This window comes from Falco peregrinus, chromosome 13 (assembly GCF_023634155.1).
Source record: "Falco peregrinus isolate bFalPer1 chromosome 13, bFalPer1.pri, whole genome shotgun sequence".
NCBI classification, from domain to species: Eukaryota; Metazoa; Chordata; class Aves; order Falconiformes; family Falconidae; genus Falco; species Falco peregrinus.
This window is the reverse complement of record NC_073733.1, coordinates 17,235,330-17,252,296: the sequence shown is the minus strand read 5'-3', so window position 1 is coordinate 17,252,296 and position 16,967 is coordinate 17,235,330. Positions and strand designations below refer to the sequence as shown.

Genomic DNA, 16,967 nt, shown 5'->3' with positions numbered 1-16,967 from the left:
GCCGAGCCCCGGCGGGGGGGGCGGGCACCCCGGCGGCGCTCCGGGCCCGCCCCGACGGGCACAGGGGGGCGGGATACCCCGCCGGGCCCCGACCCCTCCGTCCCGGGGCCCCGGCCAGGCCCCCCCGCCGTGCCCGCCACCCCCCTGCCCGGGGCCGCCCCGCGCGGCTGCACCCAGACTCCCGCCAGGCGCGGAGCCCCCTGCCCCGGTGCCCCCATCTTTGCCTGGGATCTTCCAGCCCTGTTTCTGCCGGGAGCCCCCACCCCAGGACACCCCCAGAGTGCCAGCACCCACGCCTCAGGACCTCCGGCCAGCTCAGGACCCCCCTGCAGCACCCACCGTGGGACCCCCCCTTCCCCAGCCATAGCCATGCCAGCCCCCATGGAACACTTTGGGTGTCCCCCAGGCCTCGGCGGTCCCCCCTAGGACCCCCCTGCCAAGTCCCGTGTCCTGACAGCTACCAGCCCACCAAGGTGCAGCAACATCGGGGGGTCCCCCTAGGGAAGAGCTGCCAAGCAGCCCCAGGGAGAGCGGGGTCCCACCGTGGGGCAGGAAGGGGTGCCAGTGAGGGTGCCAGCCCTGCCCGCAGCCAGCCCTGTGGCTTTCACTGGCCATCTGCCAGAGCTGCCTGTCCCCGCTACCACCCCAGTGCCAGGGGGCCCAGCTCCAGCCCCAGGGATGGGTGCGTGGGGCTGGCCCAGGGCACCCACCAGCCCGTGGCCCCGCGGGGCAGCAAGTGGGAGGAAGGCTGCTGCCAAGCAGGGGGCATTTGGTATTTTGAAAGCCAAGCTCTGGCACAGGCACCCCTTCAGGTCTGGTGGGTGTCTGGTGTGTGTCTGCTGGGCTGGCCTCGAGATCTGGGTGGGATGTTGTGGGGCAGATGTGGTTCCTGCATCCTGGATGCTTTTGCCTCCAGGTGGGAGGTAGTGCAGACCACCTCGACCTACAGCTGAGCAACAAGGTGCTTTTCCCATTGCCTTCAAGGCCCCACCTTCAAGGTGGTGGGGTATATGGACTCGCTGACAGAGCCAAACATCCCACCACTGAACCCGCTGCTCAGCCCCACATCCCCTCCTGTCTGTCCCACCCATGGTCTGGGCCCGGAGAGGCCAGCTGAGCTCCACACCTCGGCCACCATCGCAGCAGCGGGAACACAGGGCTGGCTGGGCTGCTCCCCACACCGATGGCCGTGAGGGTCCCCGCTCTGCCTGGCAGGCATGGTGGACCCCACCACCAGCCCCACCGGCCTTTCCCCCATGAGCGGTGGTGTGAGCCCATGCAGCTGCAGCGCAGCGATGCACACGCTGCCCTGCCTGAGCGCATGCTGCCTGCCAGTTACTCAGTCCAGCCTGGGCACACGCTGGCTGGCTGGGAGGGATGGGACAAGGCAAGGAGTGTCTGAGGTTTAGGCAGACAGGGAAGTCTTAGGTAACTTTTCAAAGGCGCTCAGTGTTCACCCCTCGGCAGCCAGGCCAACTCACAAGGAGATGCCCACGCTAACGGCAGGGATGCTGTGTCCATCGCTTGCCCAGCCCCGTGCAAGACAAAAGCATGAAACCTCCCAAAGCCCACACATGAGTTTCCCCCATTTTACCGGCTGGAAGCGTTACCAGGGCTATTGGGCTTATCAGCAGCAGAGCTGGGAATAAAACCGCCTGAGACCTTGGAGGCCACGTCCCTCCTGACAGCAGCTCCCGCACAGAAGCAATCCCAGTCCCTGCAGCTGCTCAGCGCTTTTCCTTCCAACGCTGAACAGCTGCTTTAGGAAACCGCAAACGCCATGAGCTCATAGGGACTGGCCTGACCGGCAGGGACAGGAGACCTACATGTGACCACTCAGCTCTGGTATGATAGTTACATATTTTCAAGCTGATTTTGGAAAACAGCCGCTCCAAAAAAAACCCAGCAGGGCAGAGGGCGAAGGGAGCAGTGTCCAAGCGAAGGAGCCTGACGGCCAGACGAGTGGCTCCTGTGGACGCTCAGGGTGGGAGCTGCACGCAGGCAACAGCTGTGCCTGGCTGGGTGCTCAGCCAGCAACAGCGCATCGTTCGGCACTGCCAACTGCGCCCACACCTCTGTATTAGCAGCAAGAGCAACGTGCAATTTATACTATTTATGCAACTTCCACTTATCCAAATTAAAAGCATCCCTCAGGAGTCTGGCAGGTCACCAAGCCCTCGGCTGAGCAATGCCTGGGCTTCGACTCATCGTATTTTTAATTTCATCTTCCTCTGCTTCGTGATGAAATACTTAAGAGCAATTGTTTAAGCAGTCAAGAATTCCAGTCCTGCATCCCAGAGTGCTGGCAGCTGTCAGGGAATGGAGGGATGAAGCTTCACAGTGTTTCCCACATCAGTTATTACCCCATTTTCTGACCCAAGCATGGAGGGGCAGTGGGCTGTTTTCTGGTTCGTGCTGTGAGTCACCCCTCAAGCCTAACCCCACCAGTCTACAGCTCAGAGCTGTAAACAGCAGACCATAAAAGCAATCTGTGCCACAGATAGCATCAGCGAGCGATCCTGCCCCCGCTGCCTCCGCCACGCCCTGTACCTGCCGGCTCGACGCCTGCGCCGCTGCCTGCAAACCCAGCACGGCTTGGGCTGCCAGACACCCTGTGACACTGCCGTCACAGCGCTGCCAGCTGATCCAGAGCCGCGGTGAGCCAGGAGGGGCTGCCCAGGCACTGGGGACATCCTCCTCAGGCATTCCCATGTGCAGTGGCCAGATCCTGGGCCAGCAGAGCGGGCAGGTGCTGGTCAGCCCTCTCTGTCAGTGCTGCTGGGAGCAGAGCAACCTCTAGGCTGGGCGGGGTGAAGTGACCTCCAATATGATGGCAAAGCACCATGGAAGTGCCCATCCAGATATAACCGGAGGTGCTAAACAGAGGGGGACAGTGCTGGCATTTCTAGGACCACTCAGGAAAGTGGTGGGGTTTAGACAAGTTGCATCGATGTTACGTAGTTCTGTTACAGCAGCACCTAGCAGCTCATATGTTTTGCAGACCTCACTGTGAGGAGCTGGAACAGGAAAGAAAGGCAAAGGGAAAGAGAAAGCACCTTTTTTCCCTGCCCCAGGGTGGCACAGTGCTGCCCAAGTCCCTGCCCCATGCCTTGCTGCAGGCACCAGCGTCCAGGAGTCTCCCTCCACCCAGGGATGCCCAAGGCACCAGCCTGAGTCCTGCCACCGTGTACAGATGTCAGTTCCCTGGCTCCCACAAATGCCTGCCCTGTCCTGGAGAGCATTCTAACTTCGTTATTTTCTTAATCCCAGCTTTCATTAGGTGTTTCATCCCTGTGTTCACACCATGTACTTTGAACACAGGGCTGTGGCAGCGGTGGCTGCCTGCTGTGTGAAACTCAGGGTTTGCTGGGCAGTTTTTCCAGCCTCTTGCACGCCTGCAGATGCATGAGGGCATTTGTGTGTGAGAGCCTGGGCTGTACGTGGGGTGGGAACCGGCTCCCTCACCGGCTCTCACTCTGAAAATAGCCATGTCTGCTTTACACATGCCTGCCTGGTGGCTCAGCTCCTGTAAAAGGAAAAGAGAAAAGCTGTTTGTTTAGAAATGGCAGGGAGCTGCTTGCCAGAGCCCTTAAAGAGCCCAGCTTGGGAGAGCTGCTGGCAGGCTCCTGCAAGCTCTCCTTTCCTCTCGCCGGGGCACTGCCACCACACTAGGACCCGGAGCAGACATCGCTCCCAGTGCACTTGCTGGGACAGCCAAGCACACACCGCCGGCTTCCCAAATATAGCCCTGCACACAGAGGTGATGGCAGCTGCTGGGGTGCAGGGACAGCCATGCTGCCCCCCCACTGCCCTTTCAGATCTGAAACCTCCTCAGGAACACGCACTGTGCTGGGGATTAAATATTTATTCAGCTGGTGCCACATGGAGCGATGGTGGGGATGCGTTGATCCCCAAAATACCCCGTGTGCTGGATGAAGTGGAAATCACGAAAAGTTCCTCAGCCTGGCAGGCAGTGCTGGGGGGTTCCCAGGCATCTGTGAGCCGGGAACTTTTTACTTAGTTTGGAAATAGCTTTGCAAATGACTGGTTTTCACAGCCTGAACTGTTTGGACTTAACATTGTTTTCTCAGTAACTCAGCTGTATTTTTTCCTGCCCCAGCAGTCTGTGGAATAGTTTTTGCTTGGGGAAATATTTTTTCCATTCGCTTCATCATGCGACTGCTCTTACCGCTCCAGTTCCTCGTCCAGCTTCATTCTCTTATCCTGCTGGGAGAAAAACTCATGTCTGTCCTGAGGACCTCATCCCTCTAAATTTCACTGCCGGCTGGAGGCCGTGCTGAGACCGCCAGCAAGCTCGGTGCTACCAGAGCCGGGGTGCTGCCTGCTGAGCGGGCATGGCTGTGCTCCTCCAGCACGGCCCCCGCTGCTGCTGCCTCACGGCCTAAATTCATTAACAAGAAAACAGAGTTACCTTCCTCAGGTGCATTTATAGGTCTTTGCGATAATTACACATTTTGAAGTCATGCCTCTCTGGCTACAGTCCCAGCTCAGGCAGCGGGTGATGCTGTAACACTAAACCAGGCAGGAAGGGTTAAAATTACTTTTAATTAACTGATTCCCCCAGTCCCACCTGCTGTAACAGTATACAGCCCTGGCAGCGTGCTAACCCAGCCACGCTGCGACTGCGCATGCCCAGGCGCCCTGGCATGGTTTACAGTCTCCTTTCCCCCATGCTTTGCTGCGGGAAAGCAGCAAGAGTACTGTAATGCTCTCAGCAAAACCACTGTAGGAGCCCAGGTAAGGCTCGTAGCCATCACAGGGGCATCACCGAGCTGCGTGCACGCTGCAGGAGCAAGCTGGCAGCTTCCCCACGCAGCAGGCAGCGGAGCAAACCCCAGCAGACGAGCTTGCACTCAAATCCAAGCCCCTCCTGGGAATTCCTGTGTGCTCTGGCTGGAAAACACCGGGCCAGAAATTGGGTGAAAAGCAACCAGCTCTCCGCACGCTTCCTCCGCTGCCTCTGCATCCACCGCAGGGTGGTGGTACTGACGGCAGGGGAGTGAAGAATTCTCCAGAAAAACAACCTCCCTTGCCTAAAATAGCTTTGCAAAATGGTCGCTGGCCTGGTGGAGGGGAATGCGGCTGGTCTGCACCACGGCCTCCGTGCTGGCACAAAGTGTCGTGCTACAAACTGGCCTCACCCCCTGCTGCCACACCAGCCTACCAGCAAACATCCGTGGTGCCCCAATTCATCACCAACAGGTCGCTGTGGCACAGGCTGTAATTATCTTGCATTTCCAGCCTGACCGCAGGGTGTTCGCCTGTAATTAGCTCTTGGGATTTAGGAGCTCGCATGATCCCGGGTTATCGTTAGCTGCCAGAGCCGTGCTGAGATTTAAAGGGACGATGCAGCTATTTGCACATCTACTGCCTTGGTGTGCTGCTGCCAGCCAATGCATTAAATAGAAAGATGAGTCCCTCCCCAAAGCCCGTGCATGTCTTCCCCCGCCATGGATGCCTTTCTGGGCAGAGTCGACACAGTCCCAAGCAAAGCAGAAGAGCTTGCAAATATTTCCACCTGGATTTTTTGTTCCTTGTCGTCACTTTGGTTTTGGTGCTATCCCAGGTCAAGGCTCTCGGTAAATGCTATAGGCAGCCCCTATAGCTCTGCATTGCCCACTGCTTTCCCTTGCAAGCTGTCACTCCCCATGTGCAAGCGCCCCAGCCCTGCCACTGCTGCCCCCCCAACTCTGCTCTTCACCCTGGGGGGTCCAAGGCAGGGTTCCCAGTGTGCCTGATGCTGGCTCAGGCGCATACTCACGGGGTCTAGGGCAGCCAAGGCAGGGCAGCCCGCCAGCCTGCATCCATCTGCACTTCTCCACGGTCCCTGTGGTTTCGCCTTCTTCCTTCGCCTGCGACACTCCGGTGGGCAGAAATAGCCCCAAAACACGTGCTGCCTTCCAAGAAGCGATGCCAGGGGCTGAGCAGCCCTGGTGCCCTGGGCTCAGCCCTCCCTCAGGGACTCCCACTGGCACCGGTGGCACCAGAGGGTCCAGCCCTGCACGGTGCCGGGGCACGGTCCGGTAACAGCTCCGGTGAGGAACATCTCTGGTTATCCGCCAAGATAATAAATTCTGCCTTAGAGTTTCTCACCTGGCAACAGTCACCAAGGAAACCCGGACGGCGGCTGCGGGTCCCCACTGGCACTACCTGGGGGGGTACCCACAGCGCTGGCAGAGGGGCTCCAGCTGCACCCCGGCTGGCTGCACGAGCGAGGGGCCACTCATCTGCTCTGCACTCCGAGCCCAGGCCCAGCAAAATATCTGTCAGTCAGGGCTTGGCCCTCACACTGCCTCTCCAGAGTCGAGTGTGTGTTTCCCCAGATCTGGGGTGGATTTTGCGGTTTTCCCAGCCATTGAGCCGTGTGTGTGTGCATCGGGAGGGGTGACATGGAGCTGCCTCAGGCTTCTGGCGGGTTTCCCAGTCCCTAGCGCCAGTTTGGCCAGGGATTTTGGACACTTGTGTTAAAAGCAGCAGAGCCTCAAGTGCTCAGAGACCTCTGGAAATCCATCAGTGGCAGGGGAGGCCGTGCCAATGCCTCCAGGGCTGCCTGCCACACGGTGCTTCCCTATTTATAGCACCGGTGGTCGTGCATCTCCCTGTCCCAGCCTTGCGTCCGCTGGCAGTGCCACCCCTAGGCACAGGGGCAGGTGCTGGCACTTCCAGCAAGTCATTTCAACCCTGGTATGGCTCATTCTGCAAAAGGCTTCCCAGCCCCATGCTGCCTGCAAACCTGGTGCTGTCGCTGGTCCCAGCATACTGCCAGCACGGGGGCAACGGGGAAAGGCCATCAGGCTGAGGACAGGGCTCCATCCCTCGGCCAGGCTAAGGCAGCTGAGGTGCAGCCACTGCCCCGCCATCAGCAGCACGGGCATGAACAGTCATCCCAAATATTGTTGCACATAGCCGTGACACCAGTACGGATACTTCATCAGTCATTAACCCCGCGCGGCTCCCTGCCCACAATGCGGCTCTGGGGTGGCTCCCTCGCCCAGGGGTGGGAACTGAGCTTCCTGGCAGCATGCAGGGCTGGGGCAGGGGGCCATGCCCAGCCTGGGCTTACACCCCTGAGGCCACCCCAGAGCTGGGGGACACCTGGCAGCGTCTCAGCATCCTTGGCTTATGGCTGAGGCTTAGCTGGTCAATGTAGTGCTGCTGGTGTTGGCTGGTTTAGCATGGACTGAGGTGAGCCAGTGGGATCCCTGTTTGCTCCCCAGTGTGGCTTTTGGAGTGTCTCATGTCCTCGTCCCTCTGCACCCCATGCCACCCCACCCCCGCCCCCGCCAAAGCTCCCACAGCTCAGACACCCCCATGAGGCCTCCCCTCTGCACACAACAGCGGCAGCGTGCCAGGGAGGGCTGCCCTGGCTGGGGAGAGCGGCAGGAAACCTGAGGAGCAAGATAAGAGCTTTGTGCTTGCAGATCAAGGAGTTGGGTCTTTTTTGGCTTCACTGCCTGCCCCATTGTCCGAGGGTCCCCACCACCTCCCTGCTCCCAGCCAGGCGCCTGCTCGGGCTGGTTGGTATCTCTATTCCAAGCAGCACATCACCTGCTGCTGCTCAGGGGGTGCCTCCTTAGGGCGTGAAATGCAAGTAGGGAGCAGTGATGTCCCCCAGGCCAGCACAGAGGGGACCCCGGGCAGGCAGTGGAGCCGTGCAGGGGCTGCTCCCTGCAGAGGCTGCTCCTTGCAGGGGCTGCAGAGAAACATCCATGCAGGGATTAGGCAGCAAGGAGCCAGGGACATGTTCGTTAGAGGAGACACTAATTCAGCTGGAAACCCCACGTGGGCTGTCAGGCAATGTCCCCACCACAAGCCATTTAAACCAGTGCTGGAGGTGCGAGGCTGCCTAGCGCCATGCGGGTAAGGCAGCGCAGTGCCATGCCGCCCAGTGTGGTGGGCAGCCCCGTGGCACTCCAAGTCCCAGCAGCCACCGGCCTGGGCCGACCCACCAGGATTAGGGAGACTGTGAGGAGTAAGTAATTTAAATCCAGATTAGATTTAAGTAGCTGCTATGCAAAAGGGATGTAAGCAGGGGCCGCACAGTGGGGACAAGCGGGTGAGAGGCTGACTGGCACTTCTGAGATGCAAGAAGGGGCTGCCAGGGCAGGGTCTGGCTGTGGGGTCTGTGCCCGTGGAATATTGTCCAGGGGGCTGGGATTTATTCCCAGGCTTGGTTTGTGCGTACCAGGCTGGAGGTAGCAGTGCTGGGCCATGGGAAGGGGCACACTGTGGTGAGATGCTCCCCACCATGGGGAGAAAGCACAGGTAGGAGGACAAAGCACGGGGACACGTCGGGGTGTTTGCTTCGTAGGTGTCGAAGAGAGGCCATCCCTCCGCACCCGGCTGCCGAGCATGTTCCACCTCTTCTCTCACTGCTGGTCGTGGCTGAAGGCCATACAAGAACCCATCAGGTAGGTCCCTGTGCCGGCTCCTCAGGGCTCCCTGGGAGGCACAACATTTACCTGTGCGTTTATCAGCGAGGGCCCCATTGCAGTAACACTGCAAGAGTGGTGCCCATCGCAGGAACCGTCCCCAAACTGCAGAGTAATGCACATGTGTGTCCTTGCTGTCCCCCCAGCAGGCAGCAGCTGGGCAGGCAGGGCAGCACGGTGGGCAGGGGTGCCCATGTGGGGAATGCTCCCCCTGTGCGAAGTCAGCGGTTCCCCAAAAAAGCTGGGGAGGATGAACTGAAACACTTGCCATGTTTGCATGTGTCAGGAGATCTGGGTTAAGTCCCTGGGGATGGCCCTGCACCAGCCCGGGCAGGCACTATGGGCAGTGAGGGGGTTTATGGTCCTCTCCCACCAGCGAGGACACTTTGCTGTACCGCTGGAGGTGGAGCCATGCCACCCACGTGTGGTCTGCATTTTTGAGGAAGAAAACAACACTGCAATTACTACTGTGGCTTGTCAACCACAGGGAAAGCGTTCTGCACATGGCTCAGGTGGAGCACATCACTGGAGACCAAATAGTACTGTTTAGCAACAGGAATAACCTCCTGAGTCCAGATAGAAGCTCATAAAATGTCCTTGCTGCCTCTCCCTAGCTGTGTATACCCACAGCTCACTGACAAGGAAGGACGCCAAGAGTAATCATTAACTGCATGTAAGGAACAATCATATTGCCCTGTGCATATCATTGCTTAATCCTTTAAGATGTGAAAAGAGATCCTTGCCATAGGAAGCACGTTGAAGGCTCTGCAGTGTGGCTTGAAGGCACCAGAGCCAGGGTGGCTCCTGGTGCCCGTGCTTGCCCTCCCCAGAAAGCAGTGACTGTCCCTGCCCTCACCCTCAGCTCAGCCAGAGCCTGTGTCACCATCCTGCCCCTCTCCTGGCTGAAATACAGCTGCCATGGGCAGGGTCCCTTGCCCAGGGGCCCTGGGGCCAGCAGCGGTCACCACTCCCCAGGGAGCACAGCCTTCCTCTGGGATGCTCATCTGCTGTTGTCACTCCCCAGGAAGGTGACCTTACTTGTCTTGGGGCTGGACAATGCGGGGAAAACCTCTGTCATCATGGACTTAGAGAGAGGTGAGGAGCAGCATGGCCCTGCAGCCAGCCTTGGCTGGAAGCAGCAGCTTTACAGTCCTTTGCAACCAAGTGCCCGAGCCTTGATGGACCGAGACCCTTGGAATACAGCTGCTGTGCTGGAAGAAGTGTGCGGGCGGCCCTGGCAGTGGGAGCAGGGCTGTGGCTGGAGGTGGCGGGGCACATGCCACAGGGATGCTCCCGGGCTCTGTGTGCCAGCTCTGCTCTCTCCCCGCACGCAGCGCTGGCCGGTGAAGTGCTGCCCGCGGCGCAGCCCGGCCAGACCTGCCTGCGGGTGGACAGGTTCGAGGTGACACTGGTGGATCTGCCCGGGGGCCAGCGCTCCCGCAGCGCCTGGCGCAGCCACTACAGCACAGCACACGGGCTCCTCTTCGTCCTGGACTCCAGTGACCTGGCGCGGATAGAGGAGGCCCGCAAGGTCCTGAGCCGCGTCCTGAGCCATCCCGATGTCTCCGGGAAGCCCCTCTTACTGTAAGGCCAAGTCCCCAGGATGCGACCTGTAGGGTTTGGGGTGAGGGGCAGTGGGATCCCGTTACTGTGGGGTGCGCGGCCATGCTGCTGTGGGGACGTGGTGCCCAGGGGTGCTGGGACAAGGGGACCCAAGCGGTGCTCGGGAGCTGGGAGCATCCCTGGGGAGAGGCTGGGGAGGGGGTTCGGGGCAATGCTTCCTCTGATCCCAGCCAAGGTGGGAGAAAGCATCCAGCCTCCGCCGCCGTGGTGCGGCGAGGCACCCAGAGGCCGGGGTGACGGCCGCCCTCCGCTCCGCCGTGCCCCAGGCTGGCCAACAAGCAGGACGCGGCGGCCGCGCTGCTGCCCTGCGAGCTGATCGAGCGCCTGTCCCTGGAGCGGCTGGTCAACGAGAACCGCTCGCCCTGCCGCATCGTGAGTGCGGGGCTGCCCCCCGCCCCCGCCCCGCTGCCCTCCGCTCGCCGCCGGGGCTGACGCTGCCCCCTCCCGCAGGAGCCCTGCGCCGCCAAGCGCGGCCCCCCCGCCGGCCCGGGCCGCGCCACCCTGCAGGGGCTGCGCTGGCTGCTCCGCGCCGCCCCCGCCGCCCCCGCCGCCGCCACGCCGCCCGGCCCCGGCCCCAGGGCCGCCCGCGGCCGCCCGCCCGCCCGCAGGTGGGTGCGGGTCTCCCTGGGGGCCTGTCCCCTTCCCCCTCCCCGTCCCCGTCCTGCCGCGCTCGCCCCGACCCCCCGCCGCGCTCTCGCCCCGGCAGGGACCCGCCGCTCCCCGCGGAGGATGCCCGAGGCGGCGCGGGGAAGACGGAGGAGGACCGGCCGCTGCGGCCCGGCCGCCGCCTCCCGCCCCCGGTGAGTGAGCGCCCCCGGGATGGGGCGGTTTGGGAGCGGGGGTCCGGCACCTTCCCCTCACCCCCCTCACCCTGCCCAGGAGGAGAGCACCAAGGGCCCCGGCAGGAGGAAGAGGAAGGTGAAGGTGAAGAAGAAGGGCTTGGGGCAGCCAAGCCCAGATGAGGGGCCGGAGGGACCCAGAGGAGGGGGCGACAGCCAAGCAAGTGCTGCCAGAGGGCTGCTGCCCCACAACAGTGTTGGGCAGGAGGAGCCCACAGCCACCAGGATGGCTGCCCCCCACCCAGGTGAGAGGGGGTGGCCAGCACACCACACATCAGGACCCCCAGAGCCACCCTACAGGGTGGGTTTGGGACCCGGCAGCAGGCTGGACCGGTGGTCCCCGCCACCTCCACTAGCTTTGCTTGCAGACCGGCTGGGTGCGGAGTGGGACCGCAGGCGTCCGACTGGGGAAGAGGAGAGACACCTCTGAGCATCGCCACAGGGGCTGATGCACGGAGGTGATGGAGGACTGCGGATCCGCCAGCAGCAGGCCTCTCAGCTGGTTTGGTGACAAAAGCATCCTTGCCTAGATGTGGTGCCTGAAATTTTGCATTTCTCCATCCAGTGCAGGGCATGAAAAAGAAAAAGAAGAAGAAAATCAAGAATAAAATCAAGTCACAGGAACCTGCTGCAGAGCAGCAGCGTGAGGAGGTCTCAAGCACCTTTGGTTGGTATTTCCCAGGACAGATTTTGCTGAAAAGCACCGGCAGGTCTGGCCTGCTGGCATCCGGGTGTGAGCTGTGCAGGAGCCCTTGGCCGTGGGGTGCTTGATGTGGGGACACGGGCACAAGCAAGTGCCACTGCAGGGCGAGGTGGGGGCTGTTGGGGAGGTGGATGCTGCTGCCTCTGCCTTCAGGTGGGATGCAGGGTGGCCATGTGAGCGCACTGTGCTGGAGGCTGGGGTGTCCTTGCAGCCCTCACTTAGTGCAGGCTGCCAGGTGAGCCCTGGAGCTGGCCCCTGTGTTAATGCCTGACCGCTTCCCTTCCTCCCAGACTTGTACCGCCGGGCGATGCTGGCTCTGAAGATGAGGCAGGAGCAGAGGAAGCAGTCATCTGCCATTGCCCCCTGAGCAGGGAAGGTACATCCCAGGGGATGTGTGGTTCCAGGGGAGCCCAGACTGCAGTGGCAGTGGGACCCATGTGCGTGCAGAGCTTCTGGTGTGCTTGGCCAGGGTTGGCAATCCTCAGCCACGGGTCCTGAGGCATAAACAGCATCATTGTCCTCTGCATGGCTTGAAAACCGGGGATCCACTGGAGCAAGCCAAAAGTCCCTTTGTAAGATGCCTCTGTGGCAGCCGGGCTGCAAACCCATCTGAAAAGGGAACAGTCGGCCACTTGCCGACCCCGTGTTAATATTCTGTGGAAGACTCAGTCTGAACCTGACCACGTCTGCGGAAGAGAGGAAGATCAGAGCAAATATCCCAGGGGAAAAGCCTGTCTCTTGAATTGACCTATGCCCAGACAAAGCTGTCTTTGCAGGTCAGTCCCTGGCTGCTGCCTGGACAAGTCTCCCTTCCTGCTGGTGAAGGTGGGAGGGTAGTCATGGATGGTCTGCACAAGAGCTTTACCCAGCTGCCAGCCACATCTAGCAGGGCTGTCGGGGGCCCTCTCACGTGGTGGAGGAGGGTGATGCCTGTGTTGTCTAGGCATCCTTGCAGCCCTTGGTGAAGGCTTAGCTCAACGGCAGCTGGTGGTAGAGGCTGCTGGACGTTCCTTCCCCAGGACTGTTCCTCCTGAGCCTGCCATCCTTCCAGGAGGGACAGCAGTGCCCTGCAGGTGATGCAGAATCCTCCTGTGTCACTGACAGCCTGGTCCCCTGCAGCCCCGGGCAGTCCCTGACCTGTGCTCAGCTCAGCTCTGAGATGGGAGAAGGAGCAGCACCCACATCCCAACACAACCTGCCTGTGGCCCACACCACCACAGAGCCATGCTGTTGTGGGGGCTGGGCTGTGCCGAAGGGCTCATGCTGCCCGGCTCCAGCTGGGTGCACGTGTAGGGAAGCCACCCGTCAGCCCTGGAAACACTTCGCATGAAATCAGGAGTGCAGCAATTTTCCTTTCACAGCTGCAACAGCGTTAGGACGTGAACTGAGCTCAGCAGCAAAGCATGTGTCGTCTCTGCTCCCATGATTACTGATTAACAGGCGATGCCTTTGTAATCCAGGGGAAGAAAAAACATTAAAGGCGTTTCCTTGGCAGGGCTGAAAAGGGAAAAGCAGAGAAACTCTGGCTACTCTGCTTTGCCAGTCTGTTGTGAAGTTCTAACTCTGCCACATTCAAATGTCAGTGATTAGGAATTAATCGTAAATAAATTGTAAATGACAAGAGCACAAATCAATACTGGTCTGTAAATGCAGCACTTTTCGTAAACCCTTGTCTCTGGTGGAGATGCCTGCAGTGCAGATGCTGTGGGCAGTGCGGGAGGACCCATGCCTGCAGTGGAGCCCCTTCTCCTGGGGTGGGTCGGGGCCATGCGTGCCCCTGTGGTGGCCGGGCTGCCAGCCAAGCTCCTGCCACCAGGTCACAGATGTCCACAGGACCATGGGGAGAGAAACATCAAAAGTTTATCCCCTCTAATGGCTGCTTTTCGCATGCCCACCGGGTCTTGGGGGAGGCCAAGCCCTCCCAAACAGCTAGCATCCCAGTCCATGGCTGTGCTGGGGCTAAGCCTCGATTGCCACAGCTCTGAAATCGCGTGGGGAGTGGGAACTGAGTGGGTCTGGGGGCGTCTGGCATGGCCAACAGCCAGCTCCCTCTGGTGCTCCCTGCGGCTGGGCCATGCGGCTCCTCGGCATGGGCACCAGCATGTCCTGCAGGGACACAGCGTGTCCCGTGTGACACCCACAGCCGGAGAAGACAGCCGGCGAGACAAGTCCAAAGGCAGAACTGGCCTGGCTGGTGCTGCTGGGCAGCTGAATGAAACTTTCCCTGGGAGCAAGCTGCAAGAAACTGGTTTGGTTGATCTAATGCACTTTCCCCTAATACAGTGATCTCCAGAGAGAGTGCTACAGGCAATTCAAATATATTTCGAAATCAAGTCCCCTGATCCTAGTGTGTTCATGACTGTAAAGCAGCTAATTCCTACAACAACCAATATATAATCCCGGTCTGCACCAACCAGGAATACGACTTTTATCTTCTTTAGAAGGTGAGCAGCAACTACTCAGTGTTAAAAATGGTCTATCTCAAAGCTAGAAACATCTCAGAAATGGGATCTTGAGATCTATGGGATCAAAGACAAACCAAAATATATTAATTAATGGCTACTCTGTGCCATGGAGTGATGGGCTGGGCTGCTCCTGCCACACGTGAAAAGTAGTGGCAGTAGCAGGGGGTGCATACCGGGGGTGGGCCGGGTGGACAAAGGTCCTTTTTCCATCGTTCTCCTCCTGCTGTTTTGTCTACAGCCCAATAGCTGGATAACCAGCAAGGGAAGGAGGTCTCTGGGAGGTATGGCCCTTGGTGGCACTGCCTGCTGTCAGCAGGGCGAGGTGCAGCTCTGCCCAGGCTGGTCCTGGCATCTCTGAACTGCTGGCAGGTGCGCAGCCGTGGTGCTTGCCTTGAGGAGATGTCCTCAAAAGTGAGATGGTGGTGAGTGGCACCCTCCCACAAATTGAGTTTTTTGGAAAACGCTGGAGCTCCAAACGCACCAAGAAGCACAAAGTGATGCAACAACAGCTGCCCTGGGGAGATGTCTTCTGTCCGTTGACGCAGAAAGTCAATGGTATCAGTATAATTTCCTGCAGGAAGGGCTGGAGCCAACTGGGTGATACAGCCAGGCTTTGCATTTAAGCACATCCTTCTCAGGTTTCCAGAGGAGCTGTCTCGGGACGGCCAGGTTAGGCAAAACCTGGTTCCTGCTTCCACGAGTGTTTTCGTGGTGCCTCAGCCTAGGCTGCGACTGCATTTCTTGCAAACTGATGATGCAGAAGCATGTGTGAGTTTTGCTTGTCTGCAGCCCACTTCCCTGTGATGGTGCTTGTTTAGGGAACCTGAAGCTGCCAGTGTGGCCACCAGCAGTTCTCTCCATGGCATGTGTCCTTCTAAGCTTGAAGGATGGAGGGAGGGCGGGTGTGCTTGTCAGAGCTTTGCAAAAGTTGGTGATGGTTTGTATGGTGCCAGGAAGAGATGAAGAAATGTTTCAGCGAGTGCCTGTGGGCATACACCTACACTGTGGCACAGCTGGTCCCATCTCCTCATACTGACGTTGCTTTGCACAGTCAGATTTTTTCCTGATGCCTGTTATCACTATCAAAATGTAACTGTGTGGGCTGAAATTCAGGGGGTAGGGGAGAGACTACTGCTCTTTTCAAGAAGAGGGATGTGAAGAGCATTTCTTGGTCAGTGCTAAAAACACTGCTGAGCCCTCTCTGGCTCATCATCAAGTTTTCCAGGCAGCAGGAAGACCTGGAGGAGAGCCTGGTAGATTGGACAATGTGGCAAGGCTGCTGACCACTCCAGCTGCACCCATGGCCCTGCTGTGCTTTCCCCCACTTCTTTATGCTTTGCTTTCTGCCCACTGGCTGGGCTTAGCTAATAATTACACTTTTTTTTAAACTCCTCCTTTCTCCTTTCTATCCCTAGGAGAGGATGGGGAAGGTGATGTTGACCCTGAAATCTCCTCTGAGAGCCCTTACCTTGTCCCACAGATGTGGACAGGGCAGGAGATCCCCACATGGCAAGCTGCTAAGATGCACAGGTGTTTCTTCTGCTATACATCCACTGTTGTGTTTTATTCACAAAACCTCAGTTGTGTATTTTTTCCCCCCTATGTGAGCCTTTCCAGGGGAGTGTGAACCATTGTGGGTCTCACCATCATTTCCAGCTTTGGGATGCGGAGATCCTTCGGGAGTCAGCCTTCCTGGCACCTGCAGTGAGGAAGCCTCACACTCCAAGGGGCAGGATGGGTAAGGTGAGCTGGTTCTGGGGAGCCGTGGGGTGGCATGACCCAGCAGCAGCCAGGTCTGACAGGGAAAAACAACTTTAAGAAGAGACAGAGATTTGTGATTGTGTGAAAAACATGATGGTTCTTTGTCTGCTCCTTCACTAACCCCAAATTACAGAAAAGGAGCCAGGCAGCAGGTTTTAAGAGAGCATCCCAGACACTGGGATTTGAACATTGATTTAGGGCTGTAAGGGTAACTAAGTGCAAGCAGAGCGATGCTTGCTGTTGGGTGTTTTGCAAGGCAAATGCCACAGGCCACATCCTGAGGGGTGTCTGTAGGTGCTCCTCATTCCCCATCAGCCTCCCTGTAAATCCCATCATGGTTTGCAGGGCATATATACAGCCAGGGCAAGCCCAGAGCTTTCCTGGGGACAGAGCCTGGGACTTGGGCTGGGGAAGGTCTTTCCCATGCAGCTCTCCCCTTTCTGTTCCAGATCAAAGTTAGAAACATTTCTTGGCCCACAGCAGCAGTGGCCAGTGGGGAGGTGAGCAGCCTTTGCTCTCTGGCTTTGCTATCCCTTGGGATAGGGCTGGAGGAATCCAAACTGCTGATGGGGTGGCGCTGAGGCGTGCCTCTTTCTCAGGTTACCTGCTTGCTGAAACTGGTTAAGTATGTATACACTTTAAATAAACATCAGCAAGGCTAGTGGATTTTAAACCTTGAAATGGGTGTTTGTGTTGATAAAAGCCTGGGGTGGAGTTTTTTGGTTTGTTTTCTGGTTGTTTTTTTTTTAGCTCAAGAAGTTGATAGTTATGTACACTTTCTCATGCTTGCAGTCCCTACCCTCTGACTCAGGTGGACTGGGTGCCAGCATGTTCTGGTGGCAGTTTCTTACCAGAGTCAGAAAAAAGAAGTGTTGGGAAATACTTTTTTTTTTTCTGGGTAAGCTCACTAGGGCACAGCTGATTTCCATGAGATCATTCAAAAGACTGAGTTGAAAAATGCTGGCATGTGGTATTGGGCAGCTTTCCCCCCCTCCAGCTCTCAGAAGCCGCGTGCATTGAATAATGAATAACCATACACAGGGTTGCTTTTGGGTTTTTGTTATCATTTGTAGATCATCTGTTGTATTACATTGAAAATGAGAGCTGGAGTGGTCACTGTCAT

The 16,967-nt window shown here is 58.5% G+C and overlaps 1 protein-coding gene across 7 annotated transcripts; it reads left to right on the top strand.

Annotated features, from left to right (window-relative positions):
- Positions 1 to 8,029: 8,029 nt before the first annotated feature.
- ARL13A (ADP ribosylation factor like GTPase 13A) lies at positions 8,030 to 13,248 on the top strand. Of its 7 annotated transcripts, XM_055818415.1 has the most exons (10): positions 8,047 to 8,432; positions 9,478 to 9,548; positions 9,788 to 10,037; positions 10,343 to 10,448; positions 10,527 to 10,684; positions 10,783 to 10,876; positions 10,956 to 11,160; positions 11,481 to 11,582; positions 11,909 to 11,994; positions 12,395 to 13,248. In XM_055818415.1, exons 1-9 carry the CDS (start codon positions 8,374 to 8,376, stop codon positions 11,983 to 11,985), a joined length of 1,122 nt encoding a protein of 373 aa, XP_055674390.1. In that variant the 5' UTR covers positions 8,047 to 8,373; the 3' UTR covers positions 11,986 to 11,994; positions 12,395 to 13,248. The 7 variants fall into 7 exon arrangements, 6 of the variants coding, with proteins under 6 accessions (XP_055674387.1, XP_055674390.1, XP_055674388.1 ...); XM_055818412.1 differs by lacking the exons at positions 11,909 to 11,994; positions 12,395 to 13,248 and having other exon boundaries at positions 8,030 to 8,077; positions 8,333 to 8,432; positions 11,481 to 11,901; XM_055818413.1 differs by having other exon boundaries at positions 11,909 to 13,248.
- Positions 13,249 to 16,967: the final 3,719 nt, after the last annotated feature.

Bases quoted from the DNA above. Each gene is read 5' to 3' on its own strand.
- ARL13A (XM_055818412.1), top strand. From the start codon at position 8,374: ATGTTCCACCTCTTCTCTCACTGCTGGTCGTGGCTGAAGGCCATACAA. The intron at 10,449-10,526 runs GTGAGTGCGGGG...CCCCTCCCGCAG, and splicing joins ACCGCTCGCCCTGCCGCATC to GAGCCCTGCGCCGCCAAGCG. The intron at 10,685-10,782 runs GTGGGTGCGGGT...TCGCCCCGGCAG, and splicing joins GGCCGCCCGCCCGCCCGCAG to GGACCCGCCGCTCCCCGCGG.